This window comes from Ptychodera flava, chromosome 19, assembly GCF_041260155.1.
Source record: "Ptychodera flava strain L36383 chromosome 19, AS_Pfla_20210202, whole genome shotgun sequence".
NCBI classification, from domain to species: Eukaryota; Metazoa; Hemichordata; class Enteropneusta; family Ptychoderidae; genus Ptychodera; species Ptychodera flava.
The window spans coordinates 12,793,850-12,815,256 of record NC_091946.1 but is presented as its reverse complement, the minus strand read 5'-3'; the positions used below and the strand labels follow the sequence as shown (position 1 = coordinate 12,815,256).

At 39.9% G+C, this 21,407-nt stretch overlaps 2 protein-coding genes across 2 annotated transcripts in view; one reads left to right on the top strand and one right to left on the bottom strand.

Annotated features, from left to right (window-relative positions):
* The window catches only part of LOC139118606 (neutral cholesterol ester hydrolase 1-like), a 15,614-nt gene extending 803 nt beyond the window's left edge, over positions 1 to 14,811 (bottom strand). Inside the window, 6 exon segments of the mRNA XM_070682017.1 lie at positions 1 to 300; positions 303 to 955; positions 1,303 to 1,366; positions 1,937 to 2,171; positions 2,574 to 2,728; positions 14,734 to 14,811. The exon segment at positions 1 to 300 is cut by the window's left edge and continues 803 nt beyond it. Of these exon segments, the coding sequence (XP_070538118.1) occupies positions 176 to 300; positions 303 to 955; positions 1,303 to 1,366; positions 1,937 to 2,171; positions 2,574 to 2,699 (1,203 nt within the window). The 5' untranslated portion in view covers positions 2,700 to 2,728; positions 14,734 to 14,811 and the 3' untranslated portion in view covers positions 1 to 175.
* The window catches only part of LOC139118616 (alpha-1,2-mannosyltransferase ALG9-like), a 513,500-nt gene that overhangs the window by 270,110 nt on the left and 221,983 nt on the right, over positions 1 to 21,407 (top strand). The gene's annotated exons all lie outside the window — the stretch shown is intronic.

Sequence of the window (21,407 nt, the reverse complement as noted above, 5' to 3'; positions counted from 1 at the left end):
AAATTTCAAAAATACACGGTGAATTTAAATTTTGCTGTTTTCTTTGAGTTTATAGCGAGCAAAATGTAAAAAAAGAGATGATAGAAATAAAACAGGTTCCCAACCGACTAAACGTACTTTCTTAGCTGTGTGTAGTACAGAATTTCTTTCTTGTTTTCGTCAGAATATGCCCAGTTTAAAGATTCACTTTACAAAATTCAATGAAATCATTCATACACTTTCTGCCGACATCAAGTGATACCTTTCCAACAGAAATACTGAATATTCCATGGAATCCACTCTCGTAATTTTTCCATGTAACGGAACACCGGCTTGCTCCAGCCTCTTGGCGTACAAAATTCCGTCATCTCGGAGTACATCAAATTCTGCAGTCAGTACGTATGCCGGCGGCAGACCCCTCAGATCGGATCTCATCAGTGGTGCGAAGTCCGGGTTCAGCAAAGTCTCACGAATATTTTCGGAAATTTCATGACTTCCGAAATCCTGGGACTTCGGAGGGGTGTATCCCCTCCCTTTGAATTTGTCCGGTATGAGACTGTAGTCAAGACCGTGCCTTTTCTTGACTTGTGGACAGGTGTGGTTGTTTGTCTTCATGGCCTCGGCGTATCTCAAATCTCCAGTCAGATACCACGACCAGTATTTAGTCATGATATCCTTGGTCAGAATGAAGATGTCACCATGGTGATACGAAGGCGTCAGGAAGTCCACAGCTTGTAAAGCTGGATAGATAAGCCCTTGGAACTTCAGTTTCGGTAACGCCATATTCCGATATTTATCGTCAAAGGTGAGCAGGCCGGCAGTGGCCGCAGCGAGATTACCGCCAGCGCTGTCACCAACCACAGCTATTCTGGTGGGATCTACATGGTAGTCTTTGGCATGTTGTAAAAACCACACGGTGGCTTTAATACAGTCATCGATGGGCGCTGGAAACGGGTGTTCCGGAGATAAACGATAACTGTACGACAATAATAAAATAATAATAAATTTATGATAAACATTAACATAACAATCGAGGAGGAAAATGCGTAATTAATTACATGTATACATTAAGAGCCTAAATAGAAGTTATATGTAACATGTATCTCGTCTGGTACATTCATACAATAAACACAATGATAAATCTCTGTCATTGTACTGTAATGCTCGAATTTGAATAAAGATTTCACATTCATGCTGTTGGTTGTGATATTGTTCTTCGATCTCGACATTCTAGTCTCTTTCGAATTCAAAAACGAGCTGAATAATTAGGAAGTGCTTTTCATCTACATGCTTCCTTTATTGTTGTTTATGGTTGACACTCACTCTATTGACACAAGGACAATTCCAAGTCTTGCCGCCATGTATCTCGTCTGGTAATGAAATGAATCTGAGAAGACAAAAATTGGAACAAGTCAGTTTCATGGTAAATTGATAAAACAGCTCTAAGGAAACCAGGGCATGGTTTAAGGTTTACGAAGAAGTATGATATAGGAGATGCTGTGTTCACTGCGATGAAGAATGTGGAACCCGATATAATCCTTGGTGCCTCAATGAGATTTTCCTTGCATTAGTTATAAAATGACGTCGACGTCAAATATGACAGACTTTACAAATACAGATATATACATATATATATATATATATATATATATATATATATATATATATATATATATATATAGAGAGAGAGAGAGAGAGAGAGAGAGAGAGAGAGGAGAGAGAGAGAGAGAGAGAGAGAGGAAAACGTAAAATGGCACTGTGACGTCACAGAAAGAAGTCAGTAAATGACAAGACTATAAGTGAGGCTCTTCACAAAAGAACTTGTATACCATAATGAAAGCCAGCTAGGCAATCACGTGACTGAACACACATTTTAAAGATACAGTGTATGAGCAAAGCAAATTTTCCATACAAATTTAAGCCAACACAATAAGTTTGAACTGATTTCAGTGCTAACCTTTACTTCCAGTGGTCCATCCACCTCCGTGTATGTACACCGTCCCGGACAAAGGTCCCTCCGTACTTTCAGCCGGCTTATAAAGTCGAACGTTGACTCCATCGAAAACGGTGTCTGAATGGACGATACGCGGTTCTTCGTCGCAACCCAGGGCAATGACGCCCTGTTCAAAGTTCAAATTACTTCTGATCACGCCGACCTCATCGGTCAAACCGAGGGCAACAGATACGATACCCTGTACCGAAAAAAAAGATAATTGCGCTCTGAAACATCTTCACGCCATGTATGACACAGTGACAAACATTATAATCTTTGTCCCACTTTTTAACGCTGTAAAGTATCTTCCACGTTAATAAATTAGTAATCCAAATGTCCACACGTCAGCTCGTTTATGGGACCAAATAACCACCATCAGACGCCATTCGGATACTAGTAATTTGAAATAAATGTCTCAAAGAGTAGTTTTTCTTGATGAACAGACTAAGTGATAAAATGTATAATCGTCATTGTATCGTTTACTTCATATTTGAATGATGTTTCCCTACGAATTGAATAATTCCAGTGTTTATTTAACTTATTGAACTTATTGAGCATTTTGTCGTGTACGACAGAGTAATTACATAGTAGAAGTACCAACCACGAATCTTGAAATTTGACGCGAGCCGTGTAGCAATCTGAGAAGGAAAGGATTGGCTATCCCATCAGGCAGTGGGCAATAGAACAGATAAGCCAATACAACAGTTGTGATGACAATCGTCTTCATCTTGTGTTTACCGTCACTAGGAAAGGACCCTACAAATGGGGAAATTTAGTAAACGGGGTAAAAGTGTGGGGAAACTGATATTCGTAATAATGTATGTATGTAGGAGGCACCGTGGACCAGTGGGTAGGGCAACGGACTCACTATCAGAGGATGGTGGGTTCGAGACCCGGTTCAAGACCCGGTATGACCAGAGTAATGGACTCACTGTCGGAGGGCGGTGAGTTCAAGACTCTAGCACGGTGTTGTGCCCTTGAGCAAGGCACTTTACTCCTCATTGCTCCATTGGGGGTTAGTGGGTTATGCGTACCTCATCCTGTAATTGGGCTAACGCCCGTTGGATGATGGACTGATAAAAATTAAAAATTAAAAAATTAAAATGTATGTATGTATGTATGTATGTATGTATGTATGTATGTATGTATGTATGTATGCATGTATGTATGTAGAGACTCTCAATGATCCCATGAGTCCTGAGCCATTAACTCCAAATCATTTACTCACAATGAAATCCTCATCAGCTCTACCCCCTGCTTGTAAATTTATAAAGGAATACCTTTACATCAGGAAACGTTTGAGGAGGGTTCAGTATCTTGCAGAACAGTTCTGGGGCAGATGGAGGAATGGATATCTGACAACCCTCACAAAACGACAGAAATGGAATGTGCCCAGGCGAAGTGCCATGGTGCGAGACGTCGTCTTAATTGTAGTTGACCAGTTTCATCACAGAGGGTTGTCTACATGTCCGTCCCTGGGGGTGGGTAGGTGTTTCGTTGTATCGCTAATAAAGATATATTCTACCAACCTTTGGTGTTTCGGTCTTAACTTAGCACTGCCCTTGACAATCTTGCGTATACGTTTTATCAACATGCTGCGTCTATTATCTGATGAGTTTGAGTGCCTAATTAGCCAAAGTAATCAAGGGTAAATTACTAATCTGTGGACGTTCTCACCAGATTATCACCGGATTAAATTTGACAAAGTCAATAACGAACGCACCAGCAAGGTGAACGTCCACAGATTAGGAAGCTGTAGCGGCCAACACACAGCATCGTACGCAGGGCTAGCGAGAGAGTTGCCAACATCGACGGTTATTTACGAGAAGTGAATAAAAGACTGGCATTTTTGGAAGCGATCGAGTAGCTGAGGTAGGCAGGGATACGACTTGGGCCCAAGAACGCTGAATTTCGGCAGTAATTTGGCTTTTTACGTCAAGTCCCAAAATGGATTTGAAGTCACCGACCCTACGTACGGGTCTTTGCAGGGCTGTGGTGAGCGGGGCGATTAGCTGTAGCGGAACACACAGCATCGTACGCAGGGCTACTTTTTTCTATATATTCCATATGAACCAAGGCAGTAGTTCAAGTTCGCCGATAATTCACCTAGAGTAGCAACTAAATGGGCCCACGAGGTAATATGTTTACGTAGTTTGTATTGCATGAGTTTATGAGAGACATTTATTGCACGTGAAAGTAGTTTAGAGCATTTATTGATGAGATACGGAATCGTTTTCCAGAGTGTGCAGTGTACACGGACAATTTTACTATCACTGCCTGCAGACTATAGCAATGCCCATGGCATACTATCGGACAATGATCGGACAGAGATTGCGCTCATTTGCAATGATGACGCCACAGAAGTTGAGACATCATGAACAGTTATATTCTGTACGTTGAGCACACCATGTTTAGACTAGTAGTTTATTTGTGTTTTTATTTACTAGATCTTACGGTGTTGGTGTATGTAAAACAGCAATAAAGGAGATATGCCACATCAGTCAAGTCTGTGTATGCCTAAGTTTTGAGTATTAGTTGGTGCTGCTACAACAGACGACACAAAACCAACAGTAGAAAAAATTCACCAACTAACAACAGAAATGTACAACAAGAAACACATCGACTTCCACACTTATAAATATATAAATCCATCCTACACCAATACGCCAACACCACGCTGGTATCCTCTACCAAAATTACAAAAAGCGCCACCAACGGACAAAAAATTCGCAGGTCGCCCGATAATAAGCTCAAGTCCAACATATCATATCATATATCGGAATTCTTAGACCACTTCCTCAAACAAATCGTGAAAAAACAACAAACATTATATAAAAGACACTACAGACTTTTCTGCGTACAGGTCTGTGTGTTCCGGGCGTTACATGGTCTCCGTGGGGCCGTATAACGCCGGGAACACCACAGTTACGAAATAATAGTAATAATAATTATAATTATTAATAATAATTATTCTATGCATACCACGCGGCGGCCGCTATGTATCAAAACACTCGTAACTGTGGGGAACTCACATGTCCAAAACATTTAATGAAAAAATACTTCAACGAGGATATCCACAACAAGAAATAGCAAACATCAATGCGATAACAAATTAAGCAACACGAAGAACACATTTAAATCACAAACAAACGCACAACAACAACACTAATAAAGTGATATTTACTACTACATATAGTCCACATATCAAAACAAAGACATCAAACAAGCACTCCTGAAGAACTGGGAAGAAAAAGAAAAAGACCAAGCTCTAAATAATTTATTCACGATGAAACCGATCATCGCATACAAAAGAAATCCAAACATTGACGACACACTCATAAATGCACAAGTACACAATCTTACAGAGAAGACCGAACAAAATGAAACACAACAAATTGACCCTGATATAAGTATTCTAGCCTCCTTACTGGACGAACAAAACACCGACAATGATTAAGCCACAAACAGTGGAACAAAAATCAAAGGACAGCAAGTATCAAAAAAGCGACTGAGGAAGAGACCACACCCTGGTTTCGAAACGTAACGAAAACGAAAGGATCACACTGTCATTCGACAGCCAGATTACGGCTACGTCTCGCCATGGCTAATATCTACACCAATAGCCGAACACACAAAATCAAACATGAACATAGAGAATGAAAAAATAGTGTAGGCGATGTGTGGAGCCGCTTTCCCTATTACATTACGAAGCTAAATTTCCGCTTCTCCTTCCCCGAGAAAATCACTTCACAAAATTATAGTGATCGCCGCTCATTGGCAAATAAAACACTCCGGATCACAGACAACAATCCCGCACATTCGGCAGAGATTTTGGATTCCACAAATTCGACCGTTTGTAAAATCAATATTGAGAAGATGCGTTGTCTGTCGAGTAGTGTGCGGCAAATCCTACAGAAAGCCAATCCCCGCACCCCTACAGAGTTGTAGATTGAGCGATGCTCCACCCTTTACTGTTACTGGCGTGGATTTTACTGGTGCAGTGTATGTCTCAGTTGGAAAGTCTGAGCAAAAAGCGTACATTTGTTTATTCACTTGTGCCGTTACTCGAGCCATACATTTAGAATTGGTCACAAACCTCAGTAGCGAGACATTTTTACGAGCCTTCAGGAGGTTTGCCGCCAGACACTCCCTGCCGCGCAAAATTATGTCGGACCACAAGGGGCTCGTACTTGTTTATTTGTGTCTGTCTGTGTTTGTTTGTGTGTATGTGTTTGTGTTTGTTTATTTGTTATTTTTAATAAAATAACAGCGAAAAGCTATTTTGTTAATATTTGTCAATAAAGAGCAGTTTATTTATTTATTTGTTTGTTTGTTTGTTTGTTTGTTTGTTGATATGTATTTCTGATGGTTAGGGTTAGGGTTAGGCTTAAGTTAGGGTTAGGGTTAGGGTTAGGCTTAGGCTTAACCCTAACCCTAACCCTAACTTAAGCGTGGTGGGGCAGTTGGCTAGGTCAGACCAGCCGCGCAGTGATTGCTATTTTTTTCAGATCGACCTCAATTCAATTCAATTCAATTCAATAGAACTTTATTTATCCCAAACACGGGCAATTAAAAAGCGTGGCTCAAATACAACATCAAAAATATATAATACAAATTTACAAAATGGTAGGAGACGCAGGACTACACAAAAACAGTTTAGGAATCATTTAAAAGCCGCACAGCGGTTGGAATGAATGACAACTTGCGCCGGTCTGACCTGCAAGCCGGGTATCTAAAACGCGACCAGAGGGAAGTGTGTCGAACTCTGCTGATAAAATGTGATCACTAGACAAAAGAATTGAGCGGGCTTTCCTGAGTACTTGCTGATTATGAAACGTAGAAAGACTTCTCCGGGGTATACCAATTAGTTTTGAGCTAAGTGAAACAATTCTATCAAGTGAAGTTTTGTTTTTAACAGACAGATTTTGACACCAACAAATGAATGAAAATGAGATAACGTTTCAATGTAAGATTTATAAAAAAGAGATAGAATTTGTCTATCAACCATGAATGAACGCAGTTTCCTTCAAAAGTACAATCTTTGCTGCCCCTTCTTCAGTAAAGCATCGGTGTTATGATCCCATCTCAATTTGTTGTCAAATATTGAACCAAGGTATGTATACTTCGAAACAATCTCGACTTCTTGATCGTGAACAATGGACGTAGGAGGGTTGCGTTCTTGCCTCCTAAAATCAATTATCATTTCCTTAGTTTTCTTAACATTTAAGTTTAGATACGAATTATCACACCACTCAACAAACTCACTAAGAGCGGGACCATGATGACATTCTGATCCCAGTAGAAGTGTAAGCAGAGCACTATCGTCAGCAAACTTAACAAGATGGCTACCTTCATGTGTACTTCTACAATCGTCAGTATAAAGGATGTACAACAGAGGAGACAGAACGCAACCCTGAGGAGAACCTGTATTCGTTTTAATGATACTTGACAAAATACCATTGACAAACACCCTTTGTGATCTATTTGTAAGAAAGTCAATAATCAAAAGAACAAGTTGATTGCTAAAATTAAATTTTAAGAGTTTTTCTGCAAGGATGTGGGGTTGGATTGTGTTGAAAGCACTGGAGAAATCTGCGAAAAGGATTCTTGCATGAGCACCTGTTTTTTCTAAGTGTTTGTACAGTGTATTGAGAATGAAAAGCTTAGCATCTTCAACACCTTTTCCCGGTCGATATGCAAATTGTAGGGGTCTAGTTTGTTGCCAACCTTTGTCAGAATAATGGACTTAATTATTTTCTCAAATGTTTTCATTACCAGGGAAGTAAGAGCAACAGGTCGAAAATCATTGGGTTCTTTAGGGCTAGCTTTCTTTGGGACTGGTACTACTAATACTATAGAATTTTTCCATATGGCAGGAATACTAACTGTATTAAGAGAAACTTGGAAAAGGTGTTGTAAGACTACACTAAGCTGATCAGCACAGAGGGTGCGACCACAAATACAATCAGGACCTGGAATTTTGTTCACATTTAAATGATTGAAAAGTTTTAGCTACTTTCTCTGTCTCAATAGACATCCCTAACTCAGGAGATAATGACTGTTTTAGATTTGAGATTTGAGATGAAAAATCCTCTGTTTCAAAACGAGTGAAGAATGTGTGTAGGACCTTTGGCAGCGCCGCTGAGTCTAAGTTATTTAGTGTAACCTTTGACTCTGAAGGAGTAACCTTATTTAATGCTGCCATATGCTTGATACCATGCCAAGTAGATCGAAAGTTACCAGAAACAAACTTTGATTCAATTTCATTTTTATAATCTAACTTTGCCTGCCTAATCGCTCTTTTGACTTCTTTGTTTATCAACTGCTTCTCGCCTGATGTACCCCGAAAAAAGATTCTCTTCTTCTGGTTGAGAATAGACTTTAATTTTTTGGTCACCCATGGCTTGTTATTGGGGAAAATTTTAACATTCTTCATGATGACCTCTATCGTTTTGGTCGCACATTTGAGACATTGAATACGGCCCGGTGGTTTCAATCGGGTTCGAACTCATACAGGAAATGAAACTGAAGGCTACTTCACGCATCCGCTTTACCAAGGTTGTTTTATATTAGGGAGCATTCATTATTTACGGGGAGGGGGGGCGGTGGAATTTGCGCGACAAATGAAACGTAAAAAGCGACCCCCCCTCCAAATCAAATTTCTAAAATTTGACCCCCCTCAATTCATCAATTGTAAAATGTGCCCCCCCCCCCATGAAAAAAAAAAATTCATCAGATTTGATTCATTAACCCTTCGCACCCTATGGCCCCGGGCTGAAAAAGTTTCCTCACATACTAGAGAATCAACATTTTTGGTGAAATGCCAAAATCAAATTTTTGCACACACATGAACTTGTAATCGCTGTAGTCTAATCAAGTACACTAATATCAATAATCAAGAGTACATAAATACACAGATTTACCTAGTTTTATATTGGAAAAAAATTATTCATAGTTTCCATATATACAAGATAGTGAATCAACATTTCGGTGACATTCCAAAATCAAATTTCTTGCACAAACATCCACTTGTTACCACCCTAGTCTAATCAAGTAAATTAATATCAATAATCAAGCGTACATAAATACACAGATTTAACTAGTTATGTTATGGAAAAAAATTATTCATAGTTTCCTCTGACAAGATAGTGAATTAACAATTCGGTGAAATTCCAAAATCAGATTTCTTGCTCACACATGCACTGGTAACTACCCTAGTCTTATCAAGTACATTAATATCAATAATCAAGAATCTATAAATACACAGATTTAGCTAGTTTTGTATTTAAAAGAAATTATTCATAGCTTCTTATAGATTATGTATGGAGGACCTGTGTATTTTCTATTTTGCCTGGGAGTTCTTGTGTGTTACCACTGTATACCTAGGGAGTCCAAGACGGGAACTTTCCAGAGAGTGTTTTACGTTGCATGCTGCACTGGCACTGGAAGGTTTGAGTGTCAGCGTGTCACTATGAAAAGTCGCCCGTAGGCTCCAGGGAATCATAAAACAAACAAGAGAGCAACGCCACGCACACTCAGTCACTGTTCTCGTCGAGTCCCGTGAGCAGATTTCGCGAGAATTTGACGTAAATGTCAAAAATACGACTTTTAATTGTGTAAAGTTTTAAAGGTCACTCATCTCGCCAATCACAACGCTCGCTAAAAAGTTTGCGATCGGCCGTGGAAGCTGCAAAATCGTGGCCGTGCGATGAATTTCGATTCACTGATTGAAGGCACAGGCGATCACAGAAAAATGACCAGAAAACGCTTTTTTGAGCTCGGAGAATATTATCCTGCTGAGGGACACATGCACGTTAGCATGAAACACGGGCTCTTGACTCGGTGCAGGCGGTCCGCTGGCCGTCGCTGATACAATAAAAATCAAGTTTGATTTTTGTTGTATCGGTGACGGCTGGCGGTTCGCCTGTTATATTGTACTTTGGGTCAAGAGCCTGTGGCATGAACGATCGTGAGTAATTACAAAATTATCGTAAAAACACTTTATTTCACCAGTGCATTCGACAAACACCATAAACTGGAAATTTAAATAATCGGAAAACTGGTCATGAATAAAAACCGAACTCGATGGTATAATGGGCGAACTCGGCTCTCAAACTTTGCCAAAACGATAGATCATGCAATGCTTGACCCGGAAAAAACATTGGAGGTCACGAATAAAATCAGCCCTAAATACAGCATAATCTGAAAATACCCTAAATTTTCGGCCCAAAATTCCAAACTGGACGTTAAAAATTACACTGATTGGGAAAAAGTCGATTGCTTACGGTAGAATCGGTCGATTTCAAGCGGTTTTCGGCAAAAGAAGCCTCGAAAATAGCTCTGGACATTGATGTTTCGACTGCGCATGCGTAGTCAGTTGACCCCACGCTATTGCATGTTTTTCCAGGGCAAAGCAAAATGATCTTGCTAACGGTTGTTGCGAGAGGGCGCTGGCGGGATGACGTCAGGATCTATTAACATATTTAATGAGGGTTTTATGTTTCAACCACAGGTTCTCATAGTGCGTGTGCTTTTAAGTCAGATATTTCTCTATTTTGAGTCTTACTCAAGTCAGCAGATATGTAAAGAAACCGGTGAGTGGCAGAGATCGAATTTTGTGCGGATCGGACAGTTTATTTAAACCCTACGCCATGCTCTACTTTAGTCGATGGAACGAACATTGCTCACACAAGTGAAAGCCTAGACTCTCCACAGTCGCTGTGCCTTGTTTTGTGCGCGCCCACGATGCTGACGATAGGCCTGCATTCGCAGGCTACGCTGTGCAGCTGTGAGCACGCGCTGCCAGACACAGCGACTGTCCGTTCTTGCAAGTATATGAATATTCATAAGGCAGTGCAATCAAAAGAAAAACCTATCTAACTGGGCGGAGAGAATATATACTGGCATGGCAGCTAGCAGACCTATATATGCTGTATGTTTTTATTTTTCATTTTTAATTTTATTTGGCTATGGTACTTGTCATTTTTTGTTTGATTAACGGATTTGTGGAGTTCTATAAAGTACCCGGATCAGGCAGAAATCCGACCGGTCGCTTGCAAGAACGTCCAGACCCTGGGATTCGCGTCGCGTCTCTGAAGGGTGCGCGCGTGTTCCAACAAGGAAGAACGCGAATCGCAGGGTCTCTGCCAGACTAGTGAAAGCCGTGCCGTATATTTGCAATATACACACTGCTAAGATGATAATATCACCACAAGTTGAAAGCTGATCTTTCTGCAGCAAATTGTGTGTTAACTGTGAACTTTATTCCGTTTATGAGTTCAGTCAGATGTCTGAGATTGTCATGAGAACATTATTTATGATTGTTCCACTGAACTTTTGTCGATGCGCGGAGTTAGCAGAGTAAGACTTCAGATTAGTTCGGCATGTCCCGACCGGAAGTAAACAAAAGATCTAAGAATATTAGTAAGATGGCTGCTCCCGTGGTAGCTGAACTGGACGCTGCTTAGCAGTAAATTGCGTGTGTTGTTGCCGACTTTCATGTGCAGACATTACACGGGACTTACAATTGTGCTCATCATCGAACATTAGTTAAAGTCGCGTGTGAACTATTTGTGTTTCCCAGCCGCGTCGTCAAGTCTGAGGTACCTCTGCGGTACTGTTAAGTTTTCCATAGAAATTGTTAAGCATTTAGAAAGGGTTTGAACAGAGTTTTGTTCTGAAAGTGTGTTCGACTCCTGCCGTCGGGAGGTCGATCAGTACGGTTACTGTTACCATGGAGTAATATTTATAGTTTTGGGTACGGTTTTACTATTTTATATGTAGACCCCGATATTTGACACAATAGATACAGAAGTTGTTTGTTACATTATATGACTGTGTGTTGGTTCCTCATTTCGGCAGCTCATTTGGCAATTTTTCATGCCCCATGCTGTGTAGCCCTGCGTACAGGTGTGTGCACGTGTGTTCCCAGCATTATATGGCCTCTACCACAGCCCTGCAATGGTCTTTGAACAGACTTGAGGTCTCTGCGGCCTGGATCTGGACCGCAATGAAGACTAAACGGTCTTTTTGGCCGAAATTCTGCTCTATTGGGGCAAAATCCTTTCCCTGCCTACCTTTACCTCCTAACCAATCCCAGAAAAGATGCGATTGACTTCTCCTAACGTCCAAAACCGCTCATTTTCTGAAACATAACATACTCAACAAGTTGTTTACCCATGGCGATCCCCATTTTGAATCTCGCTGCAGAGACCCCAGTTATCTCCACAGACCGTTGCAGGGCAGCGTGGTGGAGGCCGTATACGCCAGGAACACACAGACCTGTACTCAGGGCTACATGCTCTGTTGCTGCTCTAGAGAGGTTAATGCCAGTCTCGGACTTGTTGGCCCTGCTAGAGAAATAAATTTGGCTGAGCTTCGGTCGGTTATTATTCTGCCGTCTCGAAACATCGGTTACACAAGCAACATTTCGGTGAAATTCCAAAGTCAATTTTGTTTTCCATAACTCAAACAAACCTTTGTAAAATTTGACCCCCCCTTCAATCATTGATTGTAAAATTTGACCCCCCCTGAAAAGCGGTTTTGTAAAAGTCAACCCCCCCTGATTTCCACCGACCCCCCCCCTCCCCGTAAATAACGAATGCTCCCTTACGATATGGTGAATAACAGGATCATTGAAGTTATTTCGTTTGGAATAAATGGCGAGACACCGGTGAATCTATGGTGCTATGACCCTGGTTAGTAAAGGGAAAGCACAACTGTCCACTTCGTTCATATATTGGTGCTTTGCGTTTAATGTATAGTAGTGTGTATGTTTTGTTTCACTGTCTTGTGTATAGAGCCGATTTCAGGATTGTACTGAATTCGAAGCCCGCCGCCCACCCTGCCGAAACGCTTTCCCACTGCACTTCGAAACCCCGGTTCGAAACACACACATCCTGTGCAGAAAAAAACAACAACAACAAAAAACCAAAAAAACCCCAAAAAACAAAAACAAAAACTGCAGACTCAGAATGCTTGTACAAAACAGAAAGCAGAGAGACACCGAACAAAGTTGAAATATCAACACAGACGAGCGGCAACTAAGCAACACAGTTGGAAGTCTCAAGTAAAAAAGTTGGTGTAATGTACCTCAACGTCGCGGCACTCGACAGAGCCATAATCACAGTTCATTCAGCGTCACAGTGACGTCACTTTTCGCCACACATAACGAGCACGCATACAGAGAGTCAGATCCGCCTTCAACTCTATGTTTAAAATTTCGCCAAATTTTCTCCCTGCACAGTTTAATATTGATGAAATAGTTGCAGATTCAATTTCCTTATATGTTGACCTTGCAATTATGACATTGTGGCATCTGAAAATACCTATGCGATAACTATTCATATGCACAAATAGCTGAAAACACAGTCAACAGTCAAACGATCGTTAACTTGTCATTTCATAAAAATAAGAGGGAAACTCAAAAAAAAAATAAAACGATAGTTTCATGCGCTGTGTTATCTCAAAAACTATAAGAAATTACAACGAAATGAAAAAGTTAGATCAACGGTTTTTTTTCCAGACATACTAGTATTTTTCATTTTACGAGCTTGATTTCCCATAGAAAACAATGGCGTATCATACACCGAACAGATTGCACACTTCTCGCCGATGCAATTCCTCAATTTTGAACGAATAATGATGAAATTTAATGAATAATGATGGATTTCTTCACGAAAATTGTTTTATTTGAATTTTTTCATTCCGATCACTGAAATATACTGTTGCCGTCCATAATTTGGCGATCTGACGGCCTATTTTTCTATGCATACCACGCGGCGGCCGCTATGTATCGAAACACTCGTAACTGTGTCCACTCACTTCTCTTTCCACCGATTCCAACGATCTTTCAGTCTAGACCCTTCACACTTGTTGCATGGCCGTCTAATTACAACTTTGCCATACTACTCAATCGATGAAGAAGAGCCGTAGCCAAGAACGTCTCCAGAGGAGATCAGAGTATTTATTGGGCAAAATTCACACTCATTTCTTGAAAAGATGGTCTCAAGATTACCTCAACACATTGCGTAAAAGAGATCGAATTTCAGGGAAGGGGGCCATTCAGAATCAGATAAGAGTGGGTGATGTTGTTCTTATGGAAGACAAATCTGTCCCACTGATAAGGTGGTCTCTTGCCATTGTTGAAAAACTTAACACAGGAAATGATGGTTTGGTGCGTTCCGCTTGCACCAGAACGCGTACTGGCAAAACCAGTAGACCTATCACCAAATTGTATCCATTAGAAGTTAATTCAGAAGTTGCAAATAATGAAACGTGCGCCGACACTGACAAAGGTGCACATACTACAAATAGTAACGTGAACAGTTCACGACCAGTTCGTGAAGCGGCTATGAAAGCCCGTCAACGAATAAAGGAAATGTCATCAATTCTGTATTCGTAACTTTTGTTTCAGACACGCACTCACTATCTCCAGTAACTGCTTTGTAGTTTTAGAGTTTTATCTTTAGTTTATGATATTTGTAACTTTGAACTAATTTCAGTAGTCATTTCATTATGACATTCGCTATGAACATTCGTAATTTTGAATTAGAGATTAATGTAACGTTTACGCAAAGGATTTCCGCCATCTTATTTTATAGATTTTTCTGTGTTTACGGCTTATAGCAAACCTGTACTATATCCTACGGCATGTGAAACAGAATGTAGGGAGAGGAGATCTACTTGACCTATGCAATATAGGGAGCCGAATACTATGTGGAACAAGACGTGAGAGTCCCAATTCACGACAGAGAACTTACCTTGTTAGCGCACTGTCCAGTCCGTGGCTATCTTTCAACTGCAGCGGTTCTGTCTGGTTCCCTGACCCGTTTTCCCCGGTAGAGGGCGAGGGGGGGGGGGGGGGAAGGGTCAGGTACCGCAAGGTACCGGTAAATGTAAACATGGACGCTATTGGGTTAAAATAAAACAAGCTGTGATTGGATGAAAGTTCAATTCAATATGGCGCTATCCACAATGTTAGAATTTGTTTGCCTCTCCAGAGGGCGCCGTCGATGACCTTTGGCTTTCCAGAGACGCGGTCAAGGCTTCGTTGGATTATGATCCTCGGGGAGCCCTAAGTGACGTCATGATGTTATGATGGGGCTCCCCGGGGAAGTGGGAAAATCGAACGTTACAAGACGTCTCTCCAAATCCACTTCGAGCGACCAGTGACATTGCTGAGGTCGTGTTCGAAGTGAGGGAAACTATATGATTCGTCGACAGCGTTCTCCTCGGAACGGCCGCCAGCAGACGACGTAGACATGTACGAACTTGGCATTATTCCAGCTTGGATTCATTTATAGTACCATAGTATTACCTGTATATATTCGGCTCAATTTTGATGAAATTTTCTTGTAAATGCATGAAGAACAGATAGTAGGATCATAAATTTGAAGGTAAGTGTCAAAATTTTGGGAACTAGCTCAGTTTTCGAACGTACGGTGGTAGCAGACAGGTATGTTGAGTTGATTTTGATACATTTGTGGATTAACAGTAGGGATTTTAGGTCACGTGACATTTGTGTTGAACGTACGCGTTCGATGCAGGTCTAGTCCGAACTTTCGTGTTAATTCTTAAATAGACCAAATAATCAGAGAAAATTAAACTGTAGTGTTGAAGATTATTATTTTAACTTCATTTTGGGAAATTTTCACTTTTGTACTATGACAAATGGCAAAGCAGCACGACTACAAACTTACGCGTACCGGCGATTTTGGCGTCCATTATGAGCGTTGTGCCGTGACCTCAAATGTCCCGCGAAGGAGATCGAACATATACCTCTTTGATAGGCTCTCCGCATGACTTATTCCGATCTCATCACTATTTTTTAGGGTTGGTACGAAAGTAGAGATCATGGGCTTCATTTTAAGGGGGCAAACTTTAAAATCGGCCAAGAAAAACTCAATCTGTGATCAAACTTTGGTGTTTGTTTGTGTTTTTTTGAAAGAAAATCTTGATTTCCTTAAACGTTCGGCCCCAAAATTAATTTTATGATAAATATTAATTGTAATTCTGCAATAATTACGAGTCTGACGATGCGAAAAATGATGCTTAAGGCCCTTTTTAGCGAGCATGGTTTCACCCCAACTTTACATCCGGGCACTCCCAGGAATCACATACAAGTAATCGGCGCTTCGCCGCATGTTCTGTGTCAGGAGGTCTAAGCTGAGTTCCGACGTTCACGATTTTGCAGCTAGATTTGTCTGATTTCTTATCTAACGCAAGGATCTAGAGATATATATTTCTATACTTTACCCTTTCAAACGTTATCTTGTTCGAAGTAGTTTGACTTCCGGGTGATATTTTTCGATAGAGCCAGCACTGCAATGCAGTGTAGGCATACGCATGTGCACCACATTTTGCCGATACTTTACTGAAATTTTAGTTTCTATCTTTAGTTCCCGAGAAGGGAGCTATTTTGGTTCTCTCTGAAGAACAAGGCCATAGATTATTAATTTTTTCTTTCCTCATTGATGGTGTCCCGGACTTTGAAAAAGTTGTATTTATACTGGTTTGTATTTCGTACCGCTGACTTCGACATGTTCGAGGGTCTATGTTATTTCCGGGGCAGCTTAACTTTGCATCCAGTTTAATGCAGTTGTTCATTCTATAAATGCGTGTTGCTGTTTTACGGCATTGACAAAGGGTTGAGAACGAAGTTTTTTTGACTTCTTGGAAAAGTTCTTTGTTTTAACTTAAAATCTACATTAATCAGACATATTTCATAATCATTTAATAAAAGTTGTAATCACACAAAAAAATTAAAAAAAAATTTCGAAGTTCAAATTAAAAAAATCTAAAAAAATTTTGTTAAATTTAAATCAAGTTCTAAAATGTCACAGGTATCATTTGATAGTTTACAGGTATTGTTGTTTAATTTTTTACCTTGTAAACAGCATTCTAAATAACCTTTTCTTTTATAAAAATTAAAAAACCATTGAACATTTCGTCAGCAATATCCACAAAAAATGTCATCAATTTTCAATAATAAATGCTTGAGTTATTGCAAAAAGCACAAGAAATTGCAATTCTAGTTTCCTCAAACAATGTTCAAAATGGGGTCACCTGGTGGTTATGATAACTACAGGTGTCTACCATGGCATAATTTCTAATAGGAGGAAGTTTTTTTCAAATTCAACAGGACATATCTCTGCATGTACTAAACCGATTTTCATCAAACAAAATGCAATCAATTGGTCTTGAAGAGAGCTTTCTTTTGATATATAATTTATTATTTTTGTAGCTGTCTATCAATTTCATGTAAAATCCCTATAACAGTGATTTGAGAATTATCACTCTCGATGCAGATGTCGATGGTGGCTGACCGTCACATCTCAGCATATTAGAAGCGTGCAAACTTCCAGTGACCTTCAGTTAATGTCAGTAGGCCTATGGATTTCGAGACCGCTTTGGATGTTGCGATACGCCGTTTCTCTCCCGGGCCCCAGTTACATCTCCGTGAGAAACAAATAGCGGCACTGAGTAGTGTTTACAAGGGTCAAGATGCGCTAGTGGTCTTACCCACGGGATATGGCAAATCTGTAATATTCCAGCTACTGCCATATCTTTTTGCTCATAAGCACCGTGACGTCAACACAGTAAGAACTGTTCTTGTCATTTCCCCCTTAAACTCTCTAATTTTCGAGCGAGCGAAAAAACAGAGAGCGCAGGGGATGGCATGCGCAGCGGCAATGCTAGATGTAAATTCCAAGCCTAATACCGATTCAGGTAGTGGTGCAGACGAGTCTGAAGCTCCGGATGTTGAACTGAAGAGGGATGGAGACTTTGCGTTCTCAGAAACCGAAGATGTTCATGTTTTATATGCTCATCCGGAAGCAATAGTCTCGAGTAAGGAAGAGCGGGGGTTCCTTTAACGGAAGCGCTTCAAAGAAAAGTTAGTAGCCGTCGCAGTAGATGAAGCACACTGTTACATTGACTGGTAAGTAAGTTACAAACTGTATGCTGCGATAGTGCTATAGTATTAGTACTAGGTTGACAGACAATTTGACTATATACATAAATCTGATTCGGCATCAGTGTCACAAGAAACAGTCAAGCAAGAGGCACACTCATTAACACTACAATATAAAGACGTCAGTGATGTTGTGTAAGGGTCAATGGTTTGTGACATTGATGTTGAAAAATAAATACCTCAATGGCATGATGATGTTGCCCTCATTCTGGACTGGTTAGTTTCTTCTGCCTTAGGGGAAGGGGGTTCACATACGAAAATGCTTGATCTTAGTCTTTGGAGAAAATACGGTGGTTTCAATCGGGTTCGAACTCACAACGTACAGTACCCTGTCACCTAGCGGAGAAGCCAAAGGCAAAACCGCTCGGCCAAATCCCCAATATCAAAAAGATTGGTTCAATAATCGAGCTAAAGTTGGAGAAAAGAAAAAGAAACCTGAGCAACTCTCATATGCCAACTTTTGAAAACAGGGCGATCCCCGACCTCCGTGCCAAAGGTAAAATAAGATTTGAAAAATTGAAATATCTTCTTCAATATTGTAGTGACTGTCCTAACTTACCTATGATATCAGCAGAGTTACACATTAAATACTCATCTTTAATTTGAAAACCAAATACAGGGAGAAACACAGATCTTCCCCTTTAGGTGTATCCATGGAAATGAAAAATGTTCTGTAATGTTTTTCATTTGTTCTACCGGTATATGTGAATGTCAATTTATCATAAAATGTTTTGTTAAAGTTCTTTCTCATACTGAGTTCATACACAAATAAACACAAAATGGGATTTAGAATTTTATCATATAAAGAGCAGATTGCAACTTGAGGAGTGCAATGTGCATACAAGATTTTAATATCTTCACTGTAATTATATACTTGAAGGGTTCACTGAAATCCTCAACTGGATGATGCAATTCATAACCTGGCATAATGCATTTTATGCACTTATAGGCTAGCACTAGTACGTCATTGTCACACACAAAACACACTGACATTTAGTCCCATACTAACCATTTCCAAACACAATAACCCCCTCAACATCAAATAAAAAATAGAGATAATATCCCCTTGAATATATTCTCCAGGCTGCAGAAACTGACCAGCACTTTAGTGTTGTAATTCTTTGCTGTAATACTGTATGTGACAGGGGACTCAGCTTTTTAGCACGTGTGAATGACTTTGATCAGTTGTTTGATTTTACAGAATTTTAGAGCACCAAACGTTAAGGCTTGAGTAATTAATTTTTGTTTCATATTCACAAACAATTTCCAAAAGCTTGGTATGCATTCAGTCTAAAAAACACCTGACAATTTAACATTTTCTCCACAAATTTCACTTCATAATGGCTTATAGGGCGTAAGATTTAATATTGTTTAGAAGGGTGACTGGGTCATTCCTTGCATTCCTTGATATGTATTGATACTTGAAGATACATGCATTGTCTTTAAAACATGGTGGTACTTTTGTGAAGAAAATAGCAATTTCAACATTCAAATCATGCACAAATCAATTTTCTTTGGATATTTCCTCAGGAGACACGAGTTTTGTCCTGATTACTCACGGCTTTGTGTTTTGGCCTCTTTGTTTCCTGATGTACCTCATTTAGCATTGACAGCTACTGCTACTCGGAAGTACAAAGACGGTATTATTTCTTCTCTCTAGCTGCGGAATCCTGTGAGGATCAGGGAAAACCCAGACCGACCCAACATCATCTACGAGAAATATCAGCGTCTTCCAAATTTAAGGACAGTTACAGCGCAGTTTTATGACCAATTGCTGAAGATTTGAAGTTAAGAAAGTTGGATTTTCCCTTGACTTTTATTTATCTTCCATTAGAATGGTGTGGATATGCATATGTATTATTTGATCATATTCTTGGCAAAGATCAGTATCAACCAATCCATTCATCACCTCTTCCTAAACACCGTTTACTCAATCAGTATCATGCTCCACAAACTGAAGCTATGAAGACTGAAATTCTTTCATCCCTCATGGATTCTTCGTCTCCACTCAGAGTTGTTTTTGCTACTGTAGCTTTGGATAGGTCTTGATTGTCAGTGGGTTTGTCAAGTTATACATGTTGGTGTGCTAAGGGAACGAGCACAATTAACGGCCTTATAACTTTTAATATATGCTTTAGTGAAAACAACATTCTAGGGCTTGAAATAATACCTGTCTGCCTGTCCCGGACAAGTGAAATTTGGCCTGGGACAAGTAGTTTTGAAAAGTACTCTTCCAAGTGGACAGGTAGCTTTTTTCAGCCTGCAACCAGTATTTCAACCTATTGACTGCAGCAAATATTCATAAGTTTAAATTCATGTATCTTTTAAAATTTTGAAAATCATTATTTGGACATTTACCTGTCAGAAAAAAGTAAAAGAAAGTTCGATAATATCTAATCACTGTTTACAGGAGGCAGCCATGTTGATTTATCTAAGGTCACGTCTCAAATCTCATTGATTGTGAGATTCTCAGAGCTATCTCGACACTGAGGGCGCTGTTACGTCATTTTGCAGATGACACAGCTGCAGCTGCCCAGACATGGGTTTACTCACTGTGTTCTGTCAAAAACTTCAACACAAAGGGAGACTCCAGCTGAAAGTGACAGCAGAAAATCACACTGTGACAAATATTTGTTTAAAAACTCAAGTGGGAAAAGTGATGACAGTATCAGTAAGCAGTCATATGAATATGAGGCTGATGTTAAAGCATCAAACAGGAAGGCAAGTAGTAGTAATGACAGTGAAGATGGTGAAAAGAAGAAAAATAAGAGGAATCAAGGCTTTGTTCAAGCATGGAAACGCGGAAGACCATGGTTAATAGATACTGAGGGTGCAATATTTTGTGAGTACTGTAAGAAATATGCTGGTAAATACAGTGATGAATGTGGATCATTTGTTGTAGGCTGTAAAAGCTTTCGTATTGACAATCTTATTTCTCATGAAAGATCAGGACAACACAAAAAATGTCAAACGACTTTTGACTTTGAGAGGAGCAAAAAATGCGGGAATCAAGTCAGCTTGAGAAGGCAGTTTTGAACATGGAGAAAAAAGAAGTTGAACGTCTGCAATGTTTATTTAACACAGCATATTATCTGGCCATGGCTGAGCGACCATTTACAGACTTTTTAAATTTGATAGCCTTGCAGAAAAAAAATGGAGTGGTTTGTGGAAATACATATGCCAGTGACAAGCAGGCAAGGGAATTCATTAACTGCATAGCAGATGTTCTACAAAAGGAAACTGCAACACACATTAAAAACTCTCAACTATTTTCTCTGCTGTGTGATTCTTCAACTGACAAGAGTGTAATTGAAGAAGAAATCATTTATGTCAGAATCATGGTAAATAACAGGCCTGTCACCAGATATCTATCTCTGCAAGCTGTTGAGGGAAGGCCGAATGCTAGGTGGAATCCTTGCTGCCCTTAATCGAGGTCTTGCTGAAGATGCATTATTACCAGAA